The 22254-nt window shown below is 40.2% G+C and overlaps 2 protein-coding genes across 8 annotated transcripts in view; both read right to left on the bottom strand.

Moving 5' to 3' along the window:
• Nucleotides 1-10473: 10473 nt before the first annotated feature.
• Nucleotides 10474-19974, bottom strand: tbxtb (T-box transcription factor Tb). Its single transcript, XM_017686669.2, has 8 exons — nucleotides 19193-19974; nucleotides 17251-17515; nucleotides 15743-15877; nucleotides 15483-15544; nucleotides 14965-15026; nucleotides 14311-14487; nucleotides 12687-12819; nucleotides 10474-11382 (listed from the first exon to the last, which is right to left on the bottom strand). Exons 1-8 carry the CDS (start codon nucleotides 19387-19389, stop codon nucleotides 11112-11114), a joined length of 1302 nt encoding a protein of 433 aa, XP_017542158.1. The 5' UTR covers nucleotides 19390-19974; the 3' UTR covers nucleotides 10474-11111.
• An 807-nt stretch (nucleotides 19975-20781) lies between these two features.
• The window catches only part of si:ch211-130h14.4, a 29273-nt gene continuing 27800 nt past the window's right edge, over nucleotides 20782-22254 (bottom strand). For all 7 annotated transcript variants that reach the window (XM_037538917.1, XM_037538916.1, XM_037538918.1 and 4 more), the window contains 3 exons: nucleotides 21632-21771; nucleotides 21461-21560; nucleotides 20782-21370 (listed from right to left, as the gene is read on the bottom strand). In XM_037538917.1, the coding sequence (XP_037394814.1) occupies nucleotides 21326-21370; nucleotides 21461-21560; nucleotides 21632-21771 (285 nt within the window). In that variant the 3' untranslated portion in view covers nucleotides 20782-21325. The remainder of the gene's footprint in view (nucleotides 21371-21460; nucleotides 21561-21631; nucleotides 21772-22254) is intronic.

The following is a 22254-nucleotide window of genomic DNA, read 5'->3' as shown; positions in this document are numbered from 1 at the left end:
GTGAACACTCCTTTTTGTTTTGTTTTTGTTCCGGCTGCTGGGCGCGCGGCGGAGTTTATAGTTATTTCTACTGACAGTATTAATAATCGCTGTGGTCACTGTTGTTGTTGTTGTTGTTGTTGTCCGTCTGTGGGCAGGAGCGCGGCGCCGTGCGGCCACTCTGGACTTTTCCTTCCCATCAGCAGCAGCACGCGCGACCGGCTTTTCCCTTCACGGGCGCGTGACGTCAGCAAGCCTCCTCCGCACGCGGAGCCTGGCAGGAGTGAGAGATCAGAGCCAGGAGTTTACGCAAGCAGCGGGAGCCTTCACGCGCTGCACACGTCTGCTGGGGCCACGTCAGGAGAGGAGACAAAAGACAGAAAGAGGGAAGAAAAAACAGCGGAGAGCAGCGGAGAGCAGCGTGCACGTCGCTCTGCGTGACAGACGCCTTTAGAAAAGATCTTTAGTAAAGACCGCGGTTCTATACAGAACCATCAACACCTGAAGAACGATTCGCATGCTTAAAGGATTGCATGGTGAAGAGGTTCTTCAGATTGTGTTGTATATGGTTCCTTTTTGAAAAAGCGTTCTAGACAGCAAATGGTTCTGTGATGTCGAAAAGTTAACAACAGAACAACCCTTTTGGTGCTATATAGAACCCTTTTACATAGAACCATATACAGCACATTCTCCATCAATCTGAAGAACAATTTTACCGTGCAAAGTACCACGTAATCATGCAGATGGTTCTTTGAGTGTTCATAGCTCTAGATAGAACCACTCTCTTTACTAAAGAACCCTTGAAGAACCATCAAGGGTTCTTTGCATGATGAAATGGTTCTTCAGACTGATGGAGAACATGTTATATATGGGTCAGTTTTGAAAGGGGTTCTATGTTGGTTCTGCTATTGTTGTGATGTCGAGCTTGCATACAGTAGAACCCTTTTTGGTGCGGGGGAAAAAGGCTGCATGATCTTCTCGCCCAGATCTAGAAGACATGTTCCAGAGCCAGAGCATCCAGAGAGCCCTGGACCTCCACTGACTCTCCCGCACTAGAGCTCCCGCAGCCTGCCTGCTCATGTTATATGCGACCTTCTCAGGCTGCCCACGTCTGCTGAGTGAAGGAGCGAATGAAAAGGAGCAGAGAGGGAAAGTGCACGTTCTCTTTATTAAAACCTCCCCAGTGTGTCTTACAGAGCACCACTAGAGCCCTCGCGCCACAGGTTCTCAAGCAGACTGTCAGGTTCATTGTTTCACGCCGTTCAGCCGGAGTTGAGCGCTCACACCTGTTGAACGACGAGACTCGGTGTGTGGAGGCGACAGGAAGGCAAGAAGACTGCACATCTGCTCAGCAGAGCCGCGGATCAGACAGATAGGGGGGAGGGAGAAGGGGGAGGGAGAGGGGAGAGGGGAGGGAGAGAGAGAGAGAGAGAGAGAGAGAGAGAGAGAGAGAGAGAGAGAGAGAGAGAGAGAGAGAGAGAGAGGTTTTCTCTGGTTTTTCTTCGCAGGCAGATGAATGGCGTGCACTCTGCTGTCTGGCTAGAGCCGCAGACTGCTCAGTCCCTCTTTAATCCGGGATTTGAGGCTCGCCACTGAAACCTGTTTTGTTTTTCTGCTTTTTAACGCTGTGTTTGCCCAGATGAGGGGCATTGGACAGATGCTAATTCCCCCCAGCGCTCTGCTCTAATGCCCTTCTAGTGTGTGCGTATGTGCGCATTTCAACCCCCCCCCCCCCCCCCCCCCCCCCTCAACCACTCACACACGCTCGCAGCTGCTGACGTCAAAGCTGCTTGCGTCAATGCTCGCTCTTTGACAGAAGGGGGGAGCGAGGGAGGGGGGTTGTTCTCAGAGGATCCTAATGGGATTATTAAAAAAAAAAAATCCCCAAAGTGATTTTCAACGCCAGCGAAAAGCAGAAGCTTTCTTTCTTTCTCCTGCTCATTTGGTGATTTATATGCAAGGGAAAGAAAAGTAGAAAGAATGTGACCCACTAACGCTTAAAGGGCCCAGAGACAGTTTCTTGTATTTATTTCTTGCATTCCAACAGGCGGGAAACGACTCACTTTCCAAACCCTCTTATAATCCTGTTTGCTTTTAAATCGGACATATGCAAATGAGCTCCACTCTCACTGGCTGCCTTCTGTTGTGGCCTTTTTCAAAAAAGCAGTCCAGGCTGACACCCCTTATAACCTCAACTTGAGTGGGCGGGGCTAAAGTGCTGTAGCCTAAATGCACCGATGCATGTAAATGTTGGTTTTCATTACATCACAGAAAGAGTGAATAAAACAGGATGCGCTGCAGCATAGATTCCATATCTGTACTGAGAAGTGAATGTTTTGAAACTAATGTTTACATACTATACCAAGCTATTTTAGTTTTAAAAAGTGGAGAAATCCTATAGTTTTCCATAATATGGGTCCTTTAATGCATTATCCTTTCTATCCAGGTGCACATGCACATTCTACAAACTAGTCATTCATGCAATTGCATCTTGAACAGGACCAGCACAGGATCAGGGACGGTTTGTTGTAATGTTGCATGGGCGGGTTAAAGTGTTGTGCAACCTTTCATCAAATGTCTTGAAAAAACAGCATGTGATGAAAACACCTTGCCAACTGTTAAGCTTGGGAGGGGATCCATTGCACTTTGAAGTTGTACAGCAGCCTGTAATGGAGATATGGGGACAGAGGAAAGTAAATAGCTGCAAAGTCTAGATGGAAATCTGACTCAATGAAGATGTTCGATATTACAACAAAGACCCAAAACATAAGCTGCTTTTCCACTGCATGGTACCTTAACTCTACTCACCTGTACACACTTGGTACCAGCTACTTCATTTATAGATGGAGTAGCTGTCATTATGGCGACGCCATGCTTAAAGGTGACGAAAGACAGTACTAACCTGCTAGCTAATGTAGCTTATGTTTAGGGTAATGGTGACGATTTCCTCTGACCAATCAGTCTGCAGCTTTTCCACTTCACCTTTCAGTATTGGCTCAGCTCACTTAAAACCTCGACTGAGGTGATACAAAAATAGAAGCAGGGACCAGAATCGCGTAATGGGAAACCAAAAAGGCAAGTCGAGCTGAGTGGAGTTGATGGTTCTATGCAGTTCTAAAAGCACCATCAATTAACCTTGAACTACTTAAACTAGAGTTTTGAAAAAGCCCTCACAAAACCTGACTTAATAGGATATGCATGCAAGATGACCGAGTTTTGAGCTACATGCAAGTCGAATAGAAAGACCATCAGCAGGCAACACATTTGAATAGAAAGACCACCAGAGGATCAGGGGATCATAAGTTCTCAAAAGGTTAAATTCAAATAAGTACCTGCAGAGGTGAAGTTAACTTCACTTAAGACAACTATTTAACAGGTGGAGGGCTACAACTGTAGCACAGTGTGCAAAATACCCTTCACTCTACTGCACCACTGAGGGTGACCAATGCTGCTGCTCTAGTAAGTTAATGCCAAAGACAAAAGCTCATTGACTGTGGGTGAAGCAGCTAAACCTGTCCTTGAATTTGCATCTGAGCATCTATTTCTCCCTAAATAATCATAACAGATTAACATGCTTTGATTTTGACATTCAGGAGGTCCATTTACACTGAAAAAAGATGTTTCTTCTATGGTTCTTTAGTAAGACAGTGGTTCTATTTAGAACAATGAAGACTCACAGAACAACTTGCATGACTAAATGACTCATTGCATGGTGACATTGTTTAGATTGATGGGGAATGCGTTGCATATTGCTCTATACAGAACTTCTTAGAAGTGTTCTGAATAGCCTCAAAAAGGGTTCTATTGTTACAAGCTTGACAGACAACCATTTTTATGCTATATAGAACCCTTTTCAAAAAGGAACATGCAACACATTCTCCATCAATCTGAAGAAACATTGCACCATACAAATAACCATCTAATCATGCAAATAGTTTTAACTGTTCATGGCCCTATAAAGAACCACTGCCTTTACAAAACCCTTGAAGAACCATGTTTTTTTTAAGTGTGTACTGACCACAGACTATGGAAGGCAGAGCACTGGTTCAAAAAAGATGAGCCTGAAGTAATCATTCTGCAGTCAGTCTTGACCACATTAGGAACTGGTCAACATTTAGGGTAATGGTGACGATTTCCTCCGACCAATCAGCAGTCTGCATTTTCTCTATGGGAAAAAATGAATAGCACTTTCAAAAATTGCTGCCATCATGGCCTGTGGAACACTACAATGCTCCAGATACATTGTCCCATGCTTATGTCCCCCCCCAACAAATGTCACTGAATGCTCTGAAGTACAGGATTGTTTAACAGTGAAAATATGAATGCTACAAACAAGTCAACACTTCTGAGCACTGAAATGATGCTGTATGAATGCAAGTCTACTATTAAACCTCTGCATTATTATATCCCAACACCAGCTACTCAAAACTGCTACACCAGCTCCCTGCCAAAGCTGTAAACTACCACAGTAGACAGAGCTTGCTGGTTTGTGTGGGTCATTTTAGTGGGGTTGCCAGTCTTATGATGTCCAATCAGTCTGCAGCAGAGTTAGAGTAATTCAGAAGATCCAGCAACAATCTGAGGAAAACAATGTTTGGCAAAATGTAAAAATGTTCAATTTTTCAAAACATTAATTTAAAAATTTTAAAATTTCTAAAAAAATAGTTTAGAAGTAGAGTTCTAAATATGGTCACCACTACTACCACTAACAATATCAGAGCTTCCAGTGAGAAGATCTGCTACTTAATGTCTTCCAGGTTAGAGCACCAGACAGCAACAAAGAACACAACATATCCTAACTATGCTCACTTACTCTGAAACAGAAAGGCCTCACCAAACCTGGAAAAGAAAAAAGCTAACCACACCACACTTTCCTGGCCGGTAATCAGAAGACCCTGGGAACTAGACAAAGTAGACTTCTACATGCAAACACACAGGTGCATCCCTCTTACCTGTTTGAAACTGCAGATAGTACAAATAAACAATCTCATGTAAAATTATAGCTAAAAAAGTGCAGGTAAAATACCAAACCTAAACTACTTCCCACACAAGAGACAAAATACATGAAAGAAGGACTGTTAAAATATCTAAATGCAACACACACTCCCAACACAAGCAAGTAAGTAAACCACAAACAACAGAACACATGACTCTCCCCTCTATCTTCAACCATGTTAAAGGCTTCCTTTAAAGCTTAAGCTCCTCTCCCAGCCAGGCTTCTGATTGGTCAGAGGTCCTTCTCACATGACTAATTGCAAAGCTGGTACACCTGTAAAGATAGAGAGAAATCCCAAATATGTACTTACATGTAACAAAAGACTAAAATATTTAGTTCACATTTTTTAGCCATTTAGTTCCTGCCACCCCCACTCACTAGTGAAAACCATGTAGTAGTTTACAGTCTTGTTTTTGTTATAATGGGAGAAATAGGAAGTGACCAAGATTGAACTGACTCTGGTCATTTGTCTGGTATTAAACACTTGGCTGGAATCTCAGAGAGGCTGTGTGAATCTACAGCCAGATCAAAGGCCTTCAAATCCAGACCTTTACTTCAGTTTCCAGTCCTGGGTTTTGTAACCACACGACAGTCAGTTACATCAACGGTTCAGTTAAGTACCAGCAGTTACGAAAAACAGACCAGAAACTAGACTTAGATAAGACCTCTGAGTCGTATGTCAGCCCTAATTTAGCCAGTTCATATTTTTCTTACAACCATCTTGGGTCCAAAATAACCAGCAAGTAAAGCAATGTGATTGGCAGAAATAGAAACTCATTTTGATGCCGTTTTCCTTTGAAGGAGCTTTGAATGAGAGGGAGGCCTTAGCCATACTAGCCCATGTAGTCCAGCCAGCCCTGGGAACATTAGATAAACACTGAGCCAGCTGCTAACTCTCCCCACCATCAACTGCGTAAATGATCAGATCCTGAGCGCTCAGAGAGCAGCAACTGGATGGAACAAACTGAAGCAATCAAGGAAACAGACAGTGTGATCAAAGTCACTCATATCAAACCAAACTGTACTCAACTGTTTAAAAAAAATATGTTTGTAAACATTGTTTCAAAATGTACTGTTCACTGTCCAGCCCATACATTCCATAACTGCAAAAACAGCCCATATTGAATTCAGTTTATGTGATATCACAAAAATCAACATGCTTATATATAACCAGCTGTTCAGCCCACAGTTTGGCCCCACCCACTCACGCTGAAGTTATAAGGAGTGGTTCAGTTCGGCAGCCAATCAGATGAGTACCAGTCTTAAAGTCACAATAACAAAAACAGCCTGTTTAATTCTATGGGATTAACCCTTTAAATGGCCAGGGCCGACCGGCCGGCCTAAAGTTTTATTACACAGTTCTATAATCTAAGAATAGCGCAGCTAGTTTGCTCTGAAGTCTCTGTAGTTACTGAATAATAAGCCTTATTTAGCCTGGGATTTGAAGGTATTAAGATTATGTAAAAATGATGTAAATAAGCAGATAAACACACAAATGTTCTTTAAAACACAGTAAAACAGGTGGCAGGCCTAAAGCTGCTTTCGAGGTGGAAAGCAACACAAAGATAGTGAAGAAAATGCTGAAAGGCAAATATTAAGGCTTTCCAAAATTGGGAAAAGACCATAAAGAGTGTGACGTGCATAAATTTCTAGTTACACAATCCACACATGTCCTAAAACGTCTAGAAATCAGTGTTACATCCAGTGGTGTCAAAGGCTTCCAAGTGAGATGGCCCCTGGTTACAACCACTCCAATAGAAAAAAACAATTCAATTCAGTCCAATAAAATGTTACGTTCACAGGCCAGTAAAGCTACTGCTTATCCCTAATTGTAGTAACAGAGGAGAACTCTTTCTGGAAAGATACCCAAGAGCTGCAGTTCTCTCCCTGCTGGAGATCTGCATCAACCACTATCTGAATAGGAGCAGCTCCTGATCAGACATGTATAAAACTCTTATGTCTGGCTTTGTGCTGCCTAAACTCCCTCACACACCAGCTGCTTGCTTTTATATCAATTTAATCTTCCTAAAGCCTCTAAACTGGTCTGCAGTGCCACATGGTGGGCAGTTTGAGTAGTGCTTACCATGACAACCTTTAGCCACTGTAAAATGAACAGTCCAGAAGTGCTCCACTTTTGTCTGCTGTTGTGGTATTATTGTTATTATTATTGTAGCTTTCTGGCCTCATGAGGACAAGAAAAGGGAAAGAACAGCCATAATTAAACTGACAGATTCATGTTCTTCTCATTGAGATGTGAATTAAAAGTAGTGACAGTTTCAGAATCCTTTCCTGGTGTGGTTCTGACATTCCCTCACGTCTGTTCATATCTCTGCTGCTAAACTCTGTCTGTCCTGAGCTCCTGCAGATAGATGCAATTCCTCACTTAAGTGAGTGGAATTCGCTCATAAGAGAAGAGCAAACAGAGCTGAACTACGCTGGCCAGAGTGAGCCACGACAGTCCTGAGAAGAAACCAGTGCTGGGACTTCAAGCAGATTAACACAATATCATTATAAGCATGTATAATTTGTCAAATATCAGGTTTTGACCACCTCCATGATTTTTAAAGGGCAGCCCTGGATTGTAGGATGGCCAGTTTGTGCTCTACAACAGGAGAACAAGTGTTTTTATGAACAGATGTGATAGACAAGGTTCTTTCGATTGTTGAATATTGTTGTGTTCCTATGTTGAGAATCATTTATTTGCATTAAACGTATTATTATACAACAGATGACCCACCCTGATTAGCTGAGAAGTGATTTTGAAAGGGCCCATGTCACGGAAAGCCAGATTTTGACAGCTTTTTGGAAATGAAACAGTGTGATATAGTGTGTAAAGACTGTTAAAGTTTCATTCAAATACATCCACCTTCATTCAAATACATCCACCTATGCAGCCTATAGCACTTAAGCTCCGATTCACACTGATGTTGTAGCTCAGGCTGCTTTTTGAATGAGGCAGAATACATGCCAGCCAATCAGAACAGAAATCATTTACATATATCATATATTACATATATATTACATACACATATATATTACATATACGTCTCTGTGGTCATGTAAAAATTGATTTTCAGTGCTTTTTTTTTTTTTTTAAAAACCCAGACAAATGACCATATTGGGCCAAGGAAAATGTGGACTATATATTTTTTTAATAAAATATATTCTATAGCCCACCCATCTCACAAGACATTGTTTGAACCTCAATAATCAAGCCATAGACAAGGAAAATAACAGTTTTAGTGACGTACATACTCTATTATGATTGATGAATGACCGGTGGTCTTACCATTTCAACCTGCTGTGCAACAGCCTTGGCTGTTCTTCAGGGATTTCAAGAAGAATCCAAAGTTCAAATGTAAATGCATCACTTTGCACAGTCAATAAACACCAGTCAGGCATAACAACCTCCTTGTTTCTGCACTCATTGTCCATTTTATCAGCTCCATTTATTATATAGGTGCACTTTGTAGGTCTGCGATTACAGACTGTAGTCCAGGTGTAGGTGGTGGTGTGTTAGTGTGTGTTGCACTGGTCTGAGTGGATCAGACACAGCAGTGCTGCTGGAGTTTTTAAACACCTCAGCATCACTGCTAGACTGAGAATAGTCCACCAACCAAAAATATCCAGCCAGCAGCGTCCTGTGACCACTGATGAAGGACTAGAGGATGACCAACACAAACTCGTCTCTGACTTTATATCTACAAGGTGGACTGACAAGCCCAATACTTCTGTACTTGAGTAAAAGCAGGAAAGCGTATATCCTCCACTAAGAACCTACTGGGGCAGTCGTGGGCTGGAGGTTAAGGAGCCAGCCCTGTGACTGGAAGGTCACTGGTTCAATCCCATGAGCCATAAGTATGTGACTGAGGTGCCCTTGACTAAGGCACCTTACACACAACTGCTCCCTGGGCACCATGGGTAGGGCTGCCCACTACTCTGGGCAAGTGTGCTCACTGCCCCCGTGTGTGTGTGTGTGTGTGTGTGTGTGTGTGTGTGTGTGTGAACTAGTGTGTATGCAGTGTTTCCGTGCATGGATGGGTCAAAATGTGGAGGTGAAATTTCCCCATTGTGGGAGTAATAATAACTTAACTTACTACTATAGATCACTTTCAAGAACTTTATATAATTTTCATGACAGACGTTGTTGGGACTTGGCTTTACATACATAAGAAATATCAGTGACATGGTATAATTAATACCAGCTTAATTAGAGAAATAAGGTGTTTTTCATTACACCTCGGCTGTTATTTTATTTCAAAAACCCTCTCTAACATTGTTATAAAAGGATATACAGCCAATTCTGCATTTCTACACGAATAAAAGTTCAAAAGTACTTACTTTGTGAATATACTTAAGTATTGAAAGTAAAAGCACTTTGAGTTATTAGCTCTGGTATACTATTTGATGAACATCAAGCACTATTAAAGAGACCTGCAGACATGAAAATAGTTGTTTGTGTCTATAGCTACACATACTAGATCTTGTTCATCAAAACATTATTACATAGTCTACTTTTCATACTCCATTACAATCATGAGCAATTACTTCTGCATTTTTAGTCAATTAGAATTATTGTGCTTTGTTCAGCCCTGGACTGTAGGATGGCATGTTCATGTTCTACAACCAGAGAACAAGCATATTTGTGATCTTATTATATATAAAAAAAGGCTCTTCCTATTATTAAACATTGCTGTAATTTATGTTGAGAATAACTTATTTGTAAATAAGCTTTTATTATACAACAGTTAATTCTAACAACAATCTGATTCAGGAGTATTTTAGCTGTACTGCTGTTTGTGATAACAGCATGTTTTTTTCACAATAATGGTATCATTATTCTGAACAAGGAACCTGCAGCTGCTGCTAAACTCTAAGTTTCCACTTTAATATGTTAAAAAAAATTTTAAATAAATAAATAAATACATTGGAAAACTTCTGCAAGATAAAGTTTGACCTGCAGGCCGGTCTGGTTCTGAAGAAGGGAGAGACAGCAGGCTGATCCTAAGCAAACTTTTCAGCGTTGATGATGGCAGTACAGCTAAACAAACTGGAATTAGTCAGAAACAGAAGCAAACAGGATGGGCTGTGAAATGCTTTGCAGGCTGACTGGAGCAAAACCACATTCAGCTTCAACTGGAAAACACAGAAAAGGCTGAGCTAAACCTGATATTGTAACAGGTTATGGTTCCATCAGTAACGCAAGAAAGGACTACTTTCGTTGGAGGAAGGAATTCTCAATATTAACCCCATTAAATGGCCAGCACCAACCAGCAGGCCCAGAGTTTTATTCAATATTTCTATAATCTAAAAATAGCTCAGCCAATTGACACTAAAGTCTCTGCAGTTACTGAATTATAAGCCTTAGTACTTAATAAGCCTGGGATTTTAAGGAGTTAAAGCACTTTGATACAATGTTTGACACTTCTTTGCTTTATTTTTCGTTATTTTGCAACACTTGTATAAAAGAAATATAATACTCAAGGCGACATCATGAATATCATATATATAAATAATATATATATATATATATAAATTGAGTATGGTAATACTAGTCAGTTTTGTGCAACTCAGTTGAACATCCTGATCATCACTTTAATACTGAAACATTATGTGCATCAATCACTACATACAGAACCTGGTTAACGTCCTCAAACACCATCTGAATCCATCAGCTCTGCAGCAGTGCTGCAGCCATGACTGATATTACAAATAAAAACTTGTGTGAAGCCGAGATGCCGAGGCAAAAATAGATCATTTTTAACAATACTGACATTTACACTTTGTACAAATGATTGTCTGAAAATTACACCGAAATGAGTCACGTCTCACATTTCAAAACTATAAATAAACCCACACGTATAATATTTTTAAATGTTGCATACATTATTGCTTAGGCAAGTTTGAAGGTATCTGAAGGCCCATGACATTAAAAGGAAGATGCGATTCTATTTACAATCTGGGTGAAGGCGAACATCTGCTTTGATCTTCCTTTCATTTCATTATGACTTTGCCTAATTCGACGCAACTAACCAGTAGAATCCAGATGTCGTTTCTTTGGCGCCGTTGCATAGATAGAGTGCTAGTTCAGAAGCTCCCAGCAGCACTGGAGAACCAGTGAGCGGAGCTGTGCGGTCTATATTGAAGGAGGTGTGATGGGCGTCCAGGCCGTGGGCAGCCGCATGTGAGCGGAGCTGTCGTAAGGAGAGACTTCGTGCACCTCGTGGGTAGGAGTGCTGTCATACAGAGGGGATCCAGCAGAGGGCACTGTGCCGGGGTGAGACAGGCTGGTGTAGTGGCTGGCAGAGCCGCGGAGGAATCCAGAGCTCAGACTGCTGACCATCCCCCCTGACTGAGAGACTGGAGTCAGGGGAGCATTTCCCACAGTCCAGAGACTGGTGTACTGACTGCAGGAGAGACAGAGGGATGTGAAAGAGATGTTAGATGTCTACAGTGCAAAGGCTCTATAGTAATACACAGTCATGTATCAGAGATGTCCTGTGATTTGTGGCAACATAGGAATCAGTGTTACTTCACAACGCCAAACTTGCTTATAGTGAAGCACTGGCACAACCTTAGACTCGTTTGACGGTTATTTTACCAGGATATCGGAAAAGCTTGAAGCTTTTTACACAGATCTTCCCAGGTCGACAACATTTTGTGGTTAATTTTTGTCATATAATCATAAACATGCACCAGCTGAACATTTCACTGCAGGGTTTAATGAAGAAGCATTCACTTTATAAGGTCATTTTTCCATTGCACGTTCGAAAACATGGCCTGATCCAAATGAAAACCAGCGTAAAGTTTTTCTGCTCCTGGGTTTAGTTCATTTACCACCTGCTCGACAGCTGGAACCGTTATAATAACCATTATTAAAATCGGAATGGTCTTTCTAGTCATTTTATGTTACCCTAAAGCATTTACTTTGCTAATTCGCTACCTTCCTCGCAAGTAAGCTTAGCTTACTGGCGGATAAGAAGTGACTTTGCACCAAAATGCTCACACAAATGTCTACATTTACAGAATTGTGTTCAGAATCAAATAAAGCTTATACGTTTCTCTGTTTAGGGTGAAAATATGAGCAAAAATGCTTCCATAGAGGCTAGCATAAATGCTACTAATGCTAACAGTGTAATCTTCTTAACTAGCTTAATTCACATTATGCTGAAATGTCTCGGTAACAGCAATTCTAAAAATAGCAATGAACACAACAGCATCATGTCATTGGCTTTAGCTGCAAGCATTACTAAACACACAGGACCCCCAAGTGGGATTAATACTGCTCATAGCAGCTCGACCTGCTCTCAAAAGCAGGAAAATGGGACAAACGTAAGATCCTTTACATACTCGAGTACATTTGAGCTCATCAAACACAACATAATTTTACTGGTATTGCTAAAGTTTCGGCCGTTGGTATTTACAGTGAAATGTGCTAGACACAGAGCTGCTTCCATGCCAACAGGATGAGATCCCACCTAGAAGTACAGCCAACCTTTATATGAATGAATAGACTTGGATCTGATGGAACCCAACTATTTATGTCAGGAGATAAATTCTCGGGCTCAAGTCAAGTTCAAATTTCATGTTTGGGTTTCTTAAGCTTTTAATTAAGGCACGCTGGAGTGAGAACAACCTACAATAACATATTAAATTTATCCAGATTAAAAAAACCTCTTGGCCATTCTGTGTGTGTGAGATAAGTGCAGACCTGGAGTTGGAGCTGGGAGGAGAGTGTTGGCCCATGGGGACCATGCTGGAGTGAGAGGACATCTGCAGACTGGACCAGTTCTCATGGGACGGCAGCATGGACAGACATGCTGAGGGGTTCTCCGAGTAGCCAGCTGAAAAATAACAGGAGACACACCTGTTCAGTTTCTGTGACACTCTTGGTCACACACGGAGCCATAAAGGCACCAAACGCTGCACGTTCTCCAGACTGATTACTAAAAACCCCACAAAACCAAACATGGGTGTCCAGGCATTCCCCGACAGAGTTGCTTGTTTACGACCGTGAGCTCTAACATGCACAAAGGCTGGAGGAATGCAGGACATTCTCAGCTCAGTGGCACTTGTTTGAGTTTCTCATTAATGGCATGAAGTCAGGAAAGCCAGCCATTTTCAGAAATCAGTCCTGCTTTTGAAGGAAAACCAGAAAAGACATGGCTAACCATGGATATCAGGATCAGCAACGTGGAAGTGACTTATTACCAAAGCTATGTTTAATTTTTTCCTAAACTGAAGGATAAACGCATTTATTTTGGTTACTGAGGTTAAAATTAAGCTTGGGGACAGGTAAGAGTCAGGCTTTGAAGATTCGTATTAGTTAAAGATGTGCAGGTGCAACAGGTGCTTGTTTATTATTTGAGTCCCATGTCAGAAATATCTCTATGACTGTAAGACTGGAAACGAGCCTAGAAGATGCTGAGAAATCAGCATTATTAGATGAGATTAATGTAATGTGTTACCAGTTACACAGCTGTCTCTGTAAATCAGATTCAGCTTGGTCAGGAAGAAGCAGCCTGTGTGCTCACCAAGTAAAGTAGGTTTAAACCAGTTTCCTGGCTGAGTTCCTGCATATCTTACTGATCTGTTGATGTGTTATAGCCCATTCATAACAGTTTTCCTAACTATGGCAGGGTTACTGCAAACTCCTATAGGATCTCTTAAAGCTCAGTTGGTGGAAGATCAGTTTCTTAGATAGCTCCTAAACTCTGGAATAACATTCTGAACAATACTGGGAAGGCAAGCTGGATAAGTTTTTTAAAATCCAGATTACCAACATAATTTGGTCTGTTTAGGTTAACACATGCCTAGAAGTATTGTGGCTTATTTTCTCCGGCTTGTAATTATGTTTGAATTTAGAGTGCATTATTTTAATTTTTCCAGTGTTTTACTTCTATTTCTGTGTAAAGCGCTCTGAAACCAAGGAGTATACAAATATAGCAACATATATAAAGGACATATGAGACATACAGTTACATGCAAAAGTCAAATTAATGTTTTATTGTTTTTCTAAGAGGAGGTGTGAACATTCTCTGCGGAGGATATTTTAATGCACATGCTGAATTTAACACAGTGGAAAAAATCAAATGTAAAATGTGGTTTGTGCAAAGGTTATGGGACATTTTATATATTTATATATATTTTTTCCAGAAAGTTAAACTCAGCAAATGAATAGAAACTGTGCACTAAAATGTGAGTTTAAGTTTAAGTTTGTTCTCTGCAGAGCATGCTTGAACTTATTTTCACTTAGAAAGTCAACAATATATAATCCGACTTGAGCATGTTAAAAGTTTATACATATGACTGTATGTATAACATCGTGTTCTTACTGGGGGAGGCTGTTCTGTGAGGGTAAGGGCTGGGGTAGGGTGACGCCCGGTGACTCCTCAGAGTGGAGTAGCGCTCACAGCCGTGAGAGGAGGACATGGACAGAGGGCCGCTGAACTGAGGGTGAGAGTTTGCTGGAGGACAGATGGATCCTGATCCTGGTAAAAACCAGCTACTCACTATAAACACAAACCAGAGGAGGGAGAGTTTAGGACATGTGGTGCCATACAACCTGGAGAACCGTGCTGTCAAAGATGCTGAATTCTATTATAAGCTGTGTGATTACAGTGCTGAGGGGTATTTTAAAACGCATAGTCACAATTCTGTAAACTACGGAGCCTCGCTGGTCACATCCCATATAAATAAAAATAATGCGTGGACATGACTTAGTAAAGCATGGGAACAAGATAATTAAGTCGTGGCTACGACTTAGTAAAGTGTGGGAATGAGATCATAACGCATGGCTCCAGTCTCATTCCCATGCCTTACTAACTCATGGCCATGACTTAATCATCTCATTCCCACGCCTTACTAAGTCATAGCCACAACTTAATTATCTCGTTCCCAAGCCTTACTAAGTTGTTGTTTTCATTTATACAGGATGTCATCAATGGGGCTCCGTAGTAAACAGTATGTAAAAGTAAAATCAAACTTACATTGAGTATAGCCAGACTGTTGGCTGTCATTTGTGTCGTCCATTATTTCCTTATGATCACTTCTACAACACAAAGATGAGAAAGACTGAAAAAAAGGTCATGTGTCCTTTTCAACAAACAAGCAAACAACCATATGTGCAGTTGTATGCAAATGTTCAGCTGCCCTTCTGTTGTTTTTCTAAGTGAAAATAAACACATCCTCTATAGGGAACACACTTCTGCACATTTTAATGTAAAGTTACTGATTATTTACTGAATTTAACACATTGAAAAAAACTGGGGTCTGTGCAAAAGTAATGGCACATTTTATATTTTGTTTCCTTTTCTTCCAATATGTTAAACATTAATACTAAGCAAATAAATGGAAATTGTGTAACAAAATTTGCATAAAAATATATATTTAAGTTGAAGAAAATGAACAAAACTTGTCAGTTGAGTTTGGGTGTTAAAACGTTTGCATACGACTGTATAAAAGCACAAATAAAACATTTTGAAAAGTGTTGAAGTCAAACCTGCACCTTTCTTTAGCATCAAGGAAAGCTTTGGCGAACGGGTTGTATTTTATTTTGAGGGCGGTGATCTGAAAGAGGATACAAGCTCTTTAACATTCATCTCTAAAGTGTTGCTTTAGTCACATGTGCAAGATAATATTTCAACTCCTTTAAACAGTAATGATCAATTTTACATCCATGTACTTACTAGGCAGTAAGCCTAAATATAAATAACTGAGGTGTAAGAGGCTAAACTGAACTATTAAACTGAACTTAAAAAGACTTACTTCTTCATTCTGGTAGGCAGTAACTGCAATGAATTGGGTTTCGGGGAAGGAGTGACTGGTGACCATCCTCTGTGGCCCTCCAACTCGCACTATATGGATACGGGGTTCGTACTTGTGCAACGAGTTTAACATGATCTGCAAAACAATAAGAAATCAATTAAAACTATTTGTAGACTTAAGGCACGCATTATACAATATATACAAATCAGTAGTTTGCTGCAAAACAGCGAAGAATATGTGGTGAACATTTATCACAGGCCTCTTTTAGCTTTTCTCTAGATTTATAGAATGTATTCTCTCTTACTTTATGGTGGGTCAGTTCAGCAGGGGTGCTGAGGTTCTGTATTAGTCCCAATTTTCAAAGCCTGTTTAACTGCAACTGCTACAAATAATAATGCAATTGGTAGTGTTTTGGCCTTTGCGTGCTTGAGTTTGCATTTTTATTTCATTTATATCTGTTCTTAAATTCAGCCTTAGCCCCACACTGCGCATTTTTACGCAATAGCCTTACACAAATTAGTTGAAGGCTGGTTCTCCACTCAGAATATTGTTTTTAAAACGTCAATAAAATTTATCCTTTTGAATCTTGAAGCATAATTGTTTTGATTGTTTTGAATCTTGAAAACATCATTGTTTTCCTCATATCAACTGCCTGATTGGATGATGCTTCGCTAATTTGCATAAAATTCATCCAGCATGAGAAAGATAACAGTGGGCAGGATGTAGACAAGCGGCTGTTATGTCGGCTATATGTGTAGATCTGTATTGTCGTCTCTCATCACATTAAAGCATGTTATTCTGTTTCATGCAAATCGCCCAAATAGTTCAAAAGGGGGAAAAACATTTAGAATTAAGCACAATGTTAATTTATATACTACGTAAATTTCACATTTTTCAAAGGTTTTGCATAATTAAATGGTTAAGATGTAAACAGAGTCGTTCAGAGTGATTTGGTGTGAAATGCTCAGTTCTAGAGAAATTTTACAGAGCCGGAATTGTTCAGAGTGGTGGTGTTAGGAACCAGACGTCCACCTCTAAAAGCTCCTTCACAGACAGGCATCACAGAAAGGTATTACATGAAGCAGTTATGTCATTATTTTATGATAGTTTTGAGGAGGTTTTGGCCTAAAGTGAATTTATTAAATCTATTCGTGGTGGAGAGGTACACGCAGGATGATGTGAGGCACAATAGTCCCCAAACAAAACCATTTTTTCAGATTTATGACCATTTTACATCAACATTAGATACAGATGTACGTTCATTGGTGGACGGTCAATAAAACGACTATATTTTTGTTGTAGATAAAATGCCCCTGGTTCTTATCATTTCATATCAAACCATTTTGAATGAGTTTAAATTTAAATATTGCTAAATTATGCAGATAATTAAAGGGAATAAAGGAACTCCCTTTTACCTCTGCATGACTGGGCGATAGAATGTGTAATTGTGTATAATGCACGTCTAATTAACTAGCCCAACTCTGTCTGTATGACTGATCAGTGCCTACCTGTCCACCTCCGTTCAGTTTGTTGGTCAGTTTGACTTTGCTGAAGGAGACCGGGGCCTTCATCCAGTGCGCTCCGAAGTTGGGTGAGTCTGGGTGCATGTACACACAGCTGGGCCCCTGCGGTTCCGGCCTGCCTCCCGCCACCCACTCTCCATTCACATACTTCCATCTGTGACTGTCCACTGCTACAAAGTCCAGCAGGACAGAGTACATAGCGCTGGGATCCAGGCCGGACATGCTCACCTTCAGCACGGGGAACATGCGCCTTCAGCCCAGAAGAAAGAAACAGACAATTTCAGCAGGTCAGTAAGGTTTAGTGCTGAGGACATACAGCACATACATACACATCATCTCAGGACTGTGGCTGAAAGAATAATCGTTTTTATCTATTTAGCATTTTTTGAACCCCAAGACTTGTTTTTTATTAAAGTCTACATCCTCATCCTTTAGCCTAATAACACAGAGCTGTGAACTGCCTGTAGATGAGATCAATCAGATCTGTGTGCGTGACAAACACAAACACAACTGCCTGCTGCTCTGGCACACCACACTCAGCGTTATGCACTGGTCTTTTTAAATCAAAAATACAGGCTTGAAACTTAACTTGTAGAAAATAATTGAAAATGAATCACAGTCACGATACTCATCAAAAAAGAGTCGTCTCAGGACTTTGTCAAACTTTAGTGCTGGTGTTTATGGTGAAGGAAAAGAGTAAGTTGATCGAGGAAAGCTGACGGTGATCTACAGTAAAAATCGAATTTTTTTGTATTCATACTTTTTCAAAAATCTATCCTGATTTTATAGGTCCTTTACATCTTGTTTACATTTCATGAGAAACAAACGAAAAGAAATTACTCAAAATTACTTGGAAAAAAGTTTGGTTCCACTGACTTACATTGAAAGTAAAGTATGTTTTTTCCCTCTCCTGTAAAGTTACCATTCTGGAGATATGAGGTTTTCATTGTGTGTGTGTATAATATATACACTGACAAAGGAATGTTCATCATGCTTGTTATAATATTAAAATCTGGTTATGGAAAAGCAAATAAATAAATAAATAAATACTACAGATCTCTTAAAAGAAGTGCACTGTAAAGAAAAATGTTGTTTGACCTCAGTAAACAAAGCAACTCGACTGCCTTAAACAAAATGAGTTTTTCACAAAACTCCTGCAGCAAAATCAGCAACAACAGAAACGTTGAGCGACATGACCCTAAAGTGACTTGATAAACAGGGAAAGTTATGATGAACACAGAAGTCTACATTTTTTTACAGTTGTATGTGTAATTAAGTTTACACTTCACATCACATTCAACCTTAAAACGACTTCAAGGGCATGTTTGTGGTAGAATTTCACAGAGGAGCCTGCATTTGTCAAGTGAGCCAATATTGTGTTCACATTTACAGCATGAAAAAACGGGAATGAACCGAATTCATTTGATTCACACGAACATTATTCACACATAAATAAACTACATCACATCAACACAATTTAGTTCTTAGTTTACTTATAACGTGGTAACAGTACAGATTCATTTAGGTGGAAATGCTTACATTATTTGAACAAAGCGAATTCAAGTGCACTCTTAAAAAGACGGTTCTTCAAAAGTAAATTGAACCATTTGCAGACGTAAATGGTTCTTTGCATGGTTAGATGGTTCTTCAGATTGGTGGAGAAGGTGCTGTAAGGGATTCTATACAACGCCTTTTGGAAAATGGTTCTTCTATTGTTACGATGTCAAGCGTGTCACAATGGCAGAACTATACAGAACCATTAACACTCGTCTATCAATCTGAAGAACCATTTCACCTTACAAAGAACCAATTAAGCATGAAATGGTTCCACATAGAACTCATGGTTCTGAAAAAAAATCCCTTTACTGAAGAACCGTTAAAGAACCTTCTCTTTTAAGAGAGTAGAACAGTGTTGGGTTCACAGTACCTGCCGTTCTTGGTCACGATCATCTCGTTGGTGAGTTCTCTGAACTTCTGCCACAGCTCGGCTTCATCCAGGCTGACTTTCAGCTCCCTCTCGGTCGGGTCCCCCTTCTCGCTGCCCGCCTGCAGCTCGTTCTCCACGGCGCTGAGCAGGTGGTCGACCCGCGCTTTCCCCGGACACTCGGTCACACCTGAAGCCATAGTTTAGTGCAGGACTCGGGTCGAGCTCTCAGTAAAGGCCTCCTCTGAGTGTGTGTGCTGTGCTGTCCACCGTGCCCTAAAGTCAGAGGTTACACTGTTGGGCCTCAGACCCTCGGCTGCTCTATAAGAAGCCCCCCAGTGACGCCACTCCGCTGAGAGGGCGCCGATTGGCTCGGCCGCGCTTTGATTTGTGCCGCCTGACTTACCATTGGCTAAGAGCTGATCCGCTTAGCCAATGAACGCGCGCCCAACGCCACACCTGTAACCGCGAAAACAAACCTACCGCTGCCGCTTTAAAGGGGAACTCCACCGAGTTCTCAAGATTTCCGCACAGTCTGTCGCTGAGGAGATTCAGGATGGTCTGATGTGAAATGGTTCACTGTAGAGAAGCTTACAGACTCTGATCTCTTTACAGTGGTGGTGATGGGAACCAGGGGTCACAATGTTTACAACAGAAATGTAATTTTACTTCTTTAAAATAGAATTTTGAATTCATTCATGGGGGAGAGGCACACATGCAGGGCTTTGTGAGGCCCCAAAAATGTTTCCAAAGTTTGCGCTTATAGTGTAATGTAGACATAAATATAAGCGTGTGTATGTGTATAATGTAGACATAAACATTTATGTTATTTATAACACATAAAAAGTGATTTAAATTTTTATACATGTATGTATGTACATATATACAGTACTGTGCGAAAGTTTTAGCAAATTTTTAAACAGTTTACCTCAGCAGTGAGTTTATCACAATATACATTAGAATCAAGTCACATTCATAATTCAAATAAACATAAAAACAATAAAAAGTAACAAGAATTTCTTGGGTCCATATTTTTCCTTGACACCTTCACAGCCGCCACAGAGACTTGTTAATATCATCAATTACATCATGAGCACAATTTAATGATGCACTGATCAAACCAGGAGCTGCTTTTAAACTACATATAATACTGGGCCTCCTCAAGGAGAGGTTTGAAAATGGTTAAACAAACACACTAACATCCAGAAAATCACTATATATATATATATATATATATATATATATATATATATATATATATATATATATATATATATGTGTGTGTGTGTGTGTGTGTGTGTGTGTGTGTGTGTGTGTGTGTGTGTGGGTGTGTATATATATATATATATATACATAAGTCATTAATTAATATTCTATAAATTTTGTTTATTGAAATATTAACACTTTCCTCAGCAAATAAACACATACTACACAAATAAATAGATTTTGAAAATGTGTCTTGGGTGCCTAAGACTTTCACACAGTACTGCATATATATATATAGTTTAACAGTTTAACAGATTAATGCATTATTACTCTAGAGCTTAGCAAAATACAAGAAAGACTGAAAGAGTGGAGGAGTGTGGAGTCAGTACAAGAAAATATCATTTTAATGGATTATGGTTCAGTTATGTTCCCTGACTAAAGGTACTGAGATGTACCCTTGGGGGGACCTCCTCAGTGACAAGGGGAGGGGGGGGGCACTGCCCCAGTGACAGTTTACTACATTTTTTTCTGAGAATGTACATTTGTCTTCAGCCAAGCTGACCATTTTCTGACCTCTCTTTTTTGTTGAAAATGTTGATTCTACACTTCGTAATGTTGGTGTATATTAAACTCAGATAAGACAATTCATTAGAAAAATGATAAATAAACGCACAGTTGGCGATGAACTCTTTAAACTCATTAAAACTAGATGCCTCTGAAAAGAGCAATATTGAATGTCAAATTTATAGTATGAATAAATATCTAAATAAGAGCAAAGGCTATAGCTGTAGGCTGTTGTTCCCCCAGTGAACACAGATGATATGACCCTAAGAAAACGGACGCAAACTGAATTAAAAATCCAACATTCAGTGAACTCGGAGCAACTACAACAGTGCTCAGTATTGACGTGCAGCACCCATACATGATACTTCATGACACATAATTGGTCCATGTCTTCTTATCAAAGTCTTCACCCTGAAATGGATCATATCAAAAGTCATCAGTTCAGAAATAAATAAACGTGAAAGTACATAAACAGGACATTAGCAGTGTTAGATGTCTTACCTGTGAAATACTCAGAGGGCAAATGTCCTCCATGGACAGGGGCACCTCTGGGTCAGAGGCTCCACTGCAGCTAAGCTTAGAGTCCTCAAACTGTGGGGAACTGCAGAGACCAGCACTGTTAGTAATCAGCACTGACTGAACTGTGTGTACTCAATGATGATCAGTCCTCACCTGGTCACCTGGTCAGATGAGGTGCTGAGTTTCTCCTTAAAGCGTTCCGGACTATCTTTCAGAGACAGTGGTGGGAGAGCAGGCTCTGTAGAAAATCTTGGTTCTTTAGTTGAGATTTTGCTCAGACACACGCGCTCCAGCTGGTCAGTAGAGTGAAATCAATGTAAAAACTCAAGCTTGAGGCAAAGGTTCTTGTATCTTTATAGTTTATAAGTGCAGTGGGCTCCAAATTCTGAGTGCACACTGAAAATTTGGGTTTACATCAATTAAGCCTGGAAATAACAACAGAAAGATTTAGAATTCAGAAAAAACAAAGTCATGACAAGTAAAATAAAGGAGAAATGTTCAAAATTCTGGTTACTATTTAAATATTAAAGGGCCCATATCTTACATTTTTCCCTCTTGAGTTCCACTTATAACATTTGTGTTTTATGTAGCAAAATAATTCATAATTCATTTTTTCTATGACTATTTTCCTAACTCTCTTTACCTTTATCCTGTTTTTGTTTCTGTGCCTTCAAGACAAACCTCCTATTTCCAAAATGGTAACTTTACAGGAGAAGGAAAAAACATGCTTTACTTTCAATGTAAGTCAATGGAACCAGACTTTTTTCCAAGGCATT

Source organism: Pygocentrus nattereri, chromosome 5, assembly GCF_015220715.1.
Source record: "Pygocentrus nattereri isolate fPygNat1 chromosome 5, fPygNat1.pri, whole genome shotgun sequence".
Lineage (NCBI taxonomy): Eukaryota > Metazoa > Chordata > Actinopteri > Characiformes > Serrasalmidae > Pygocentrus > Pygocentrus nattereri.
Note: the sequence above shows the minus strand (reverse complement) of the source record. Positions and strands in the feature narration are given on the sequence as shown.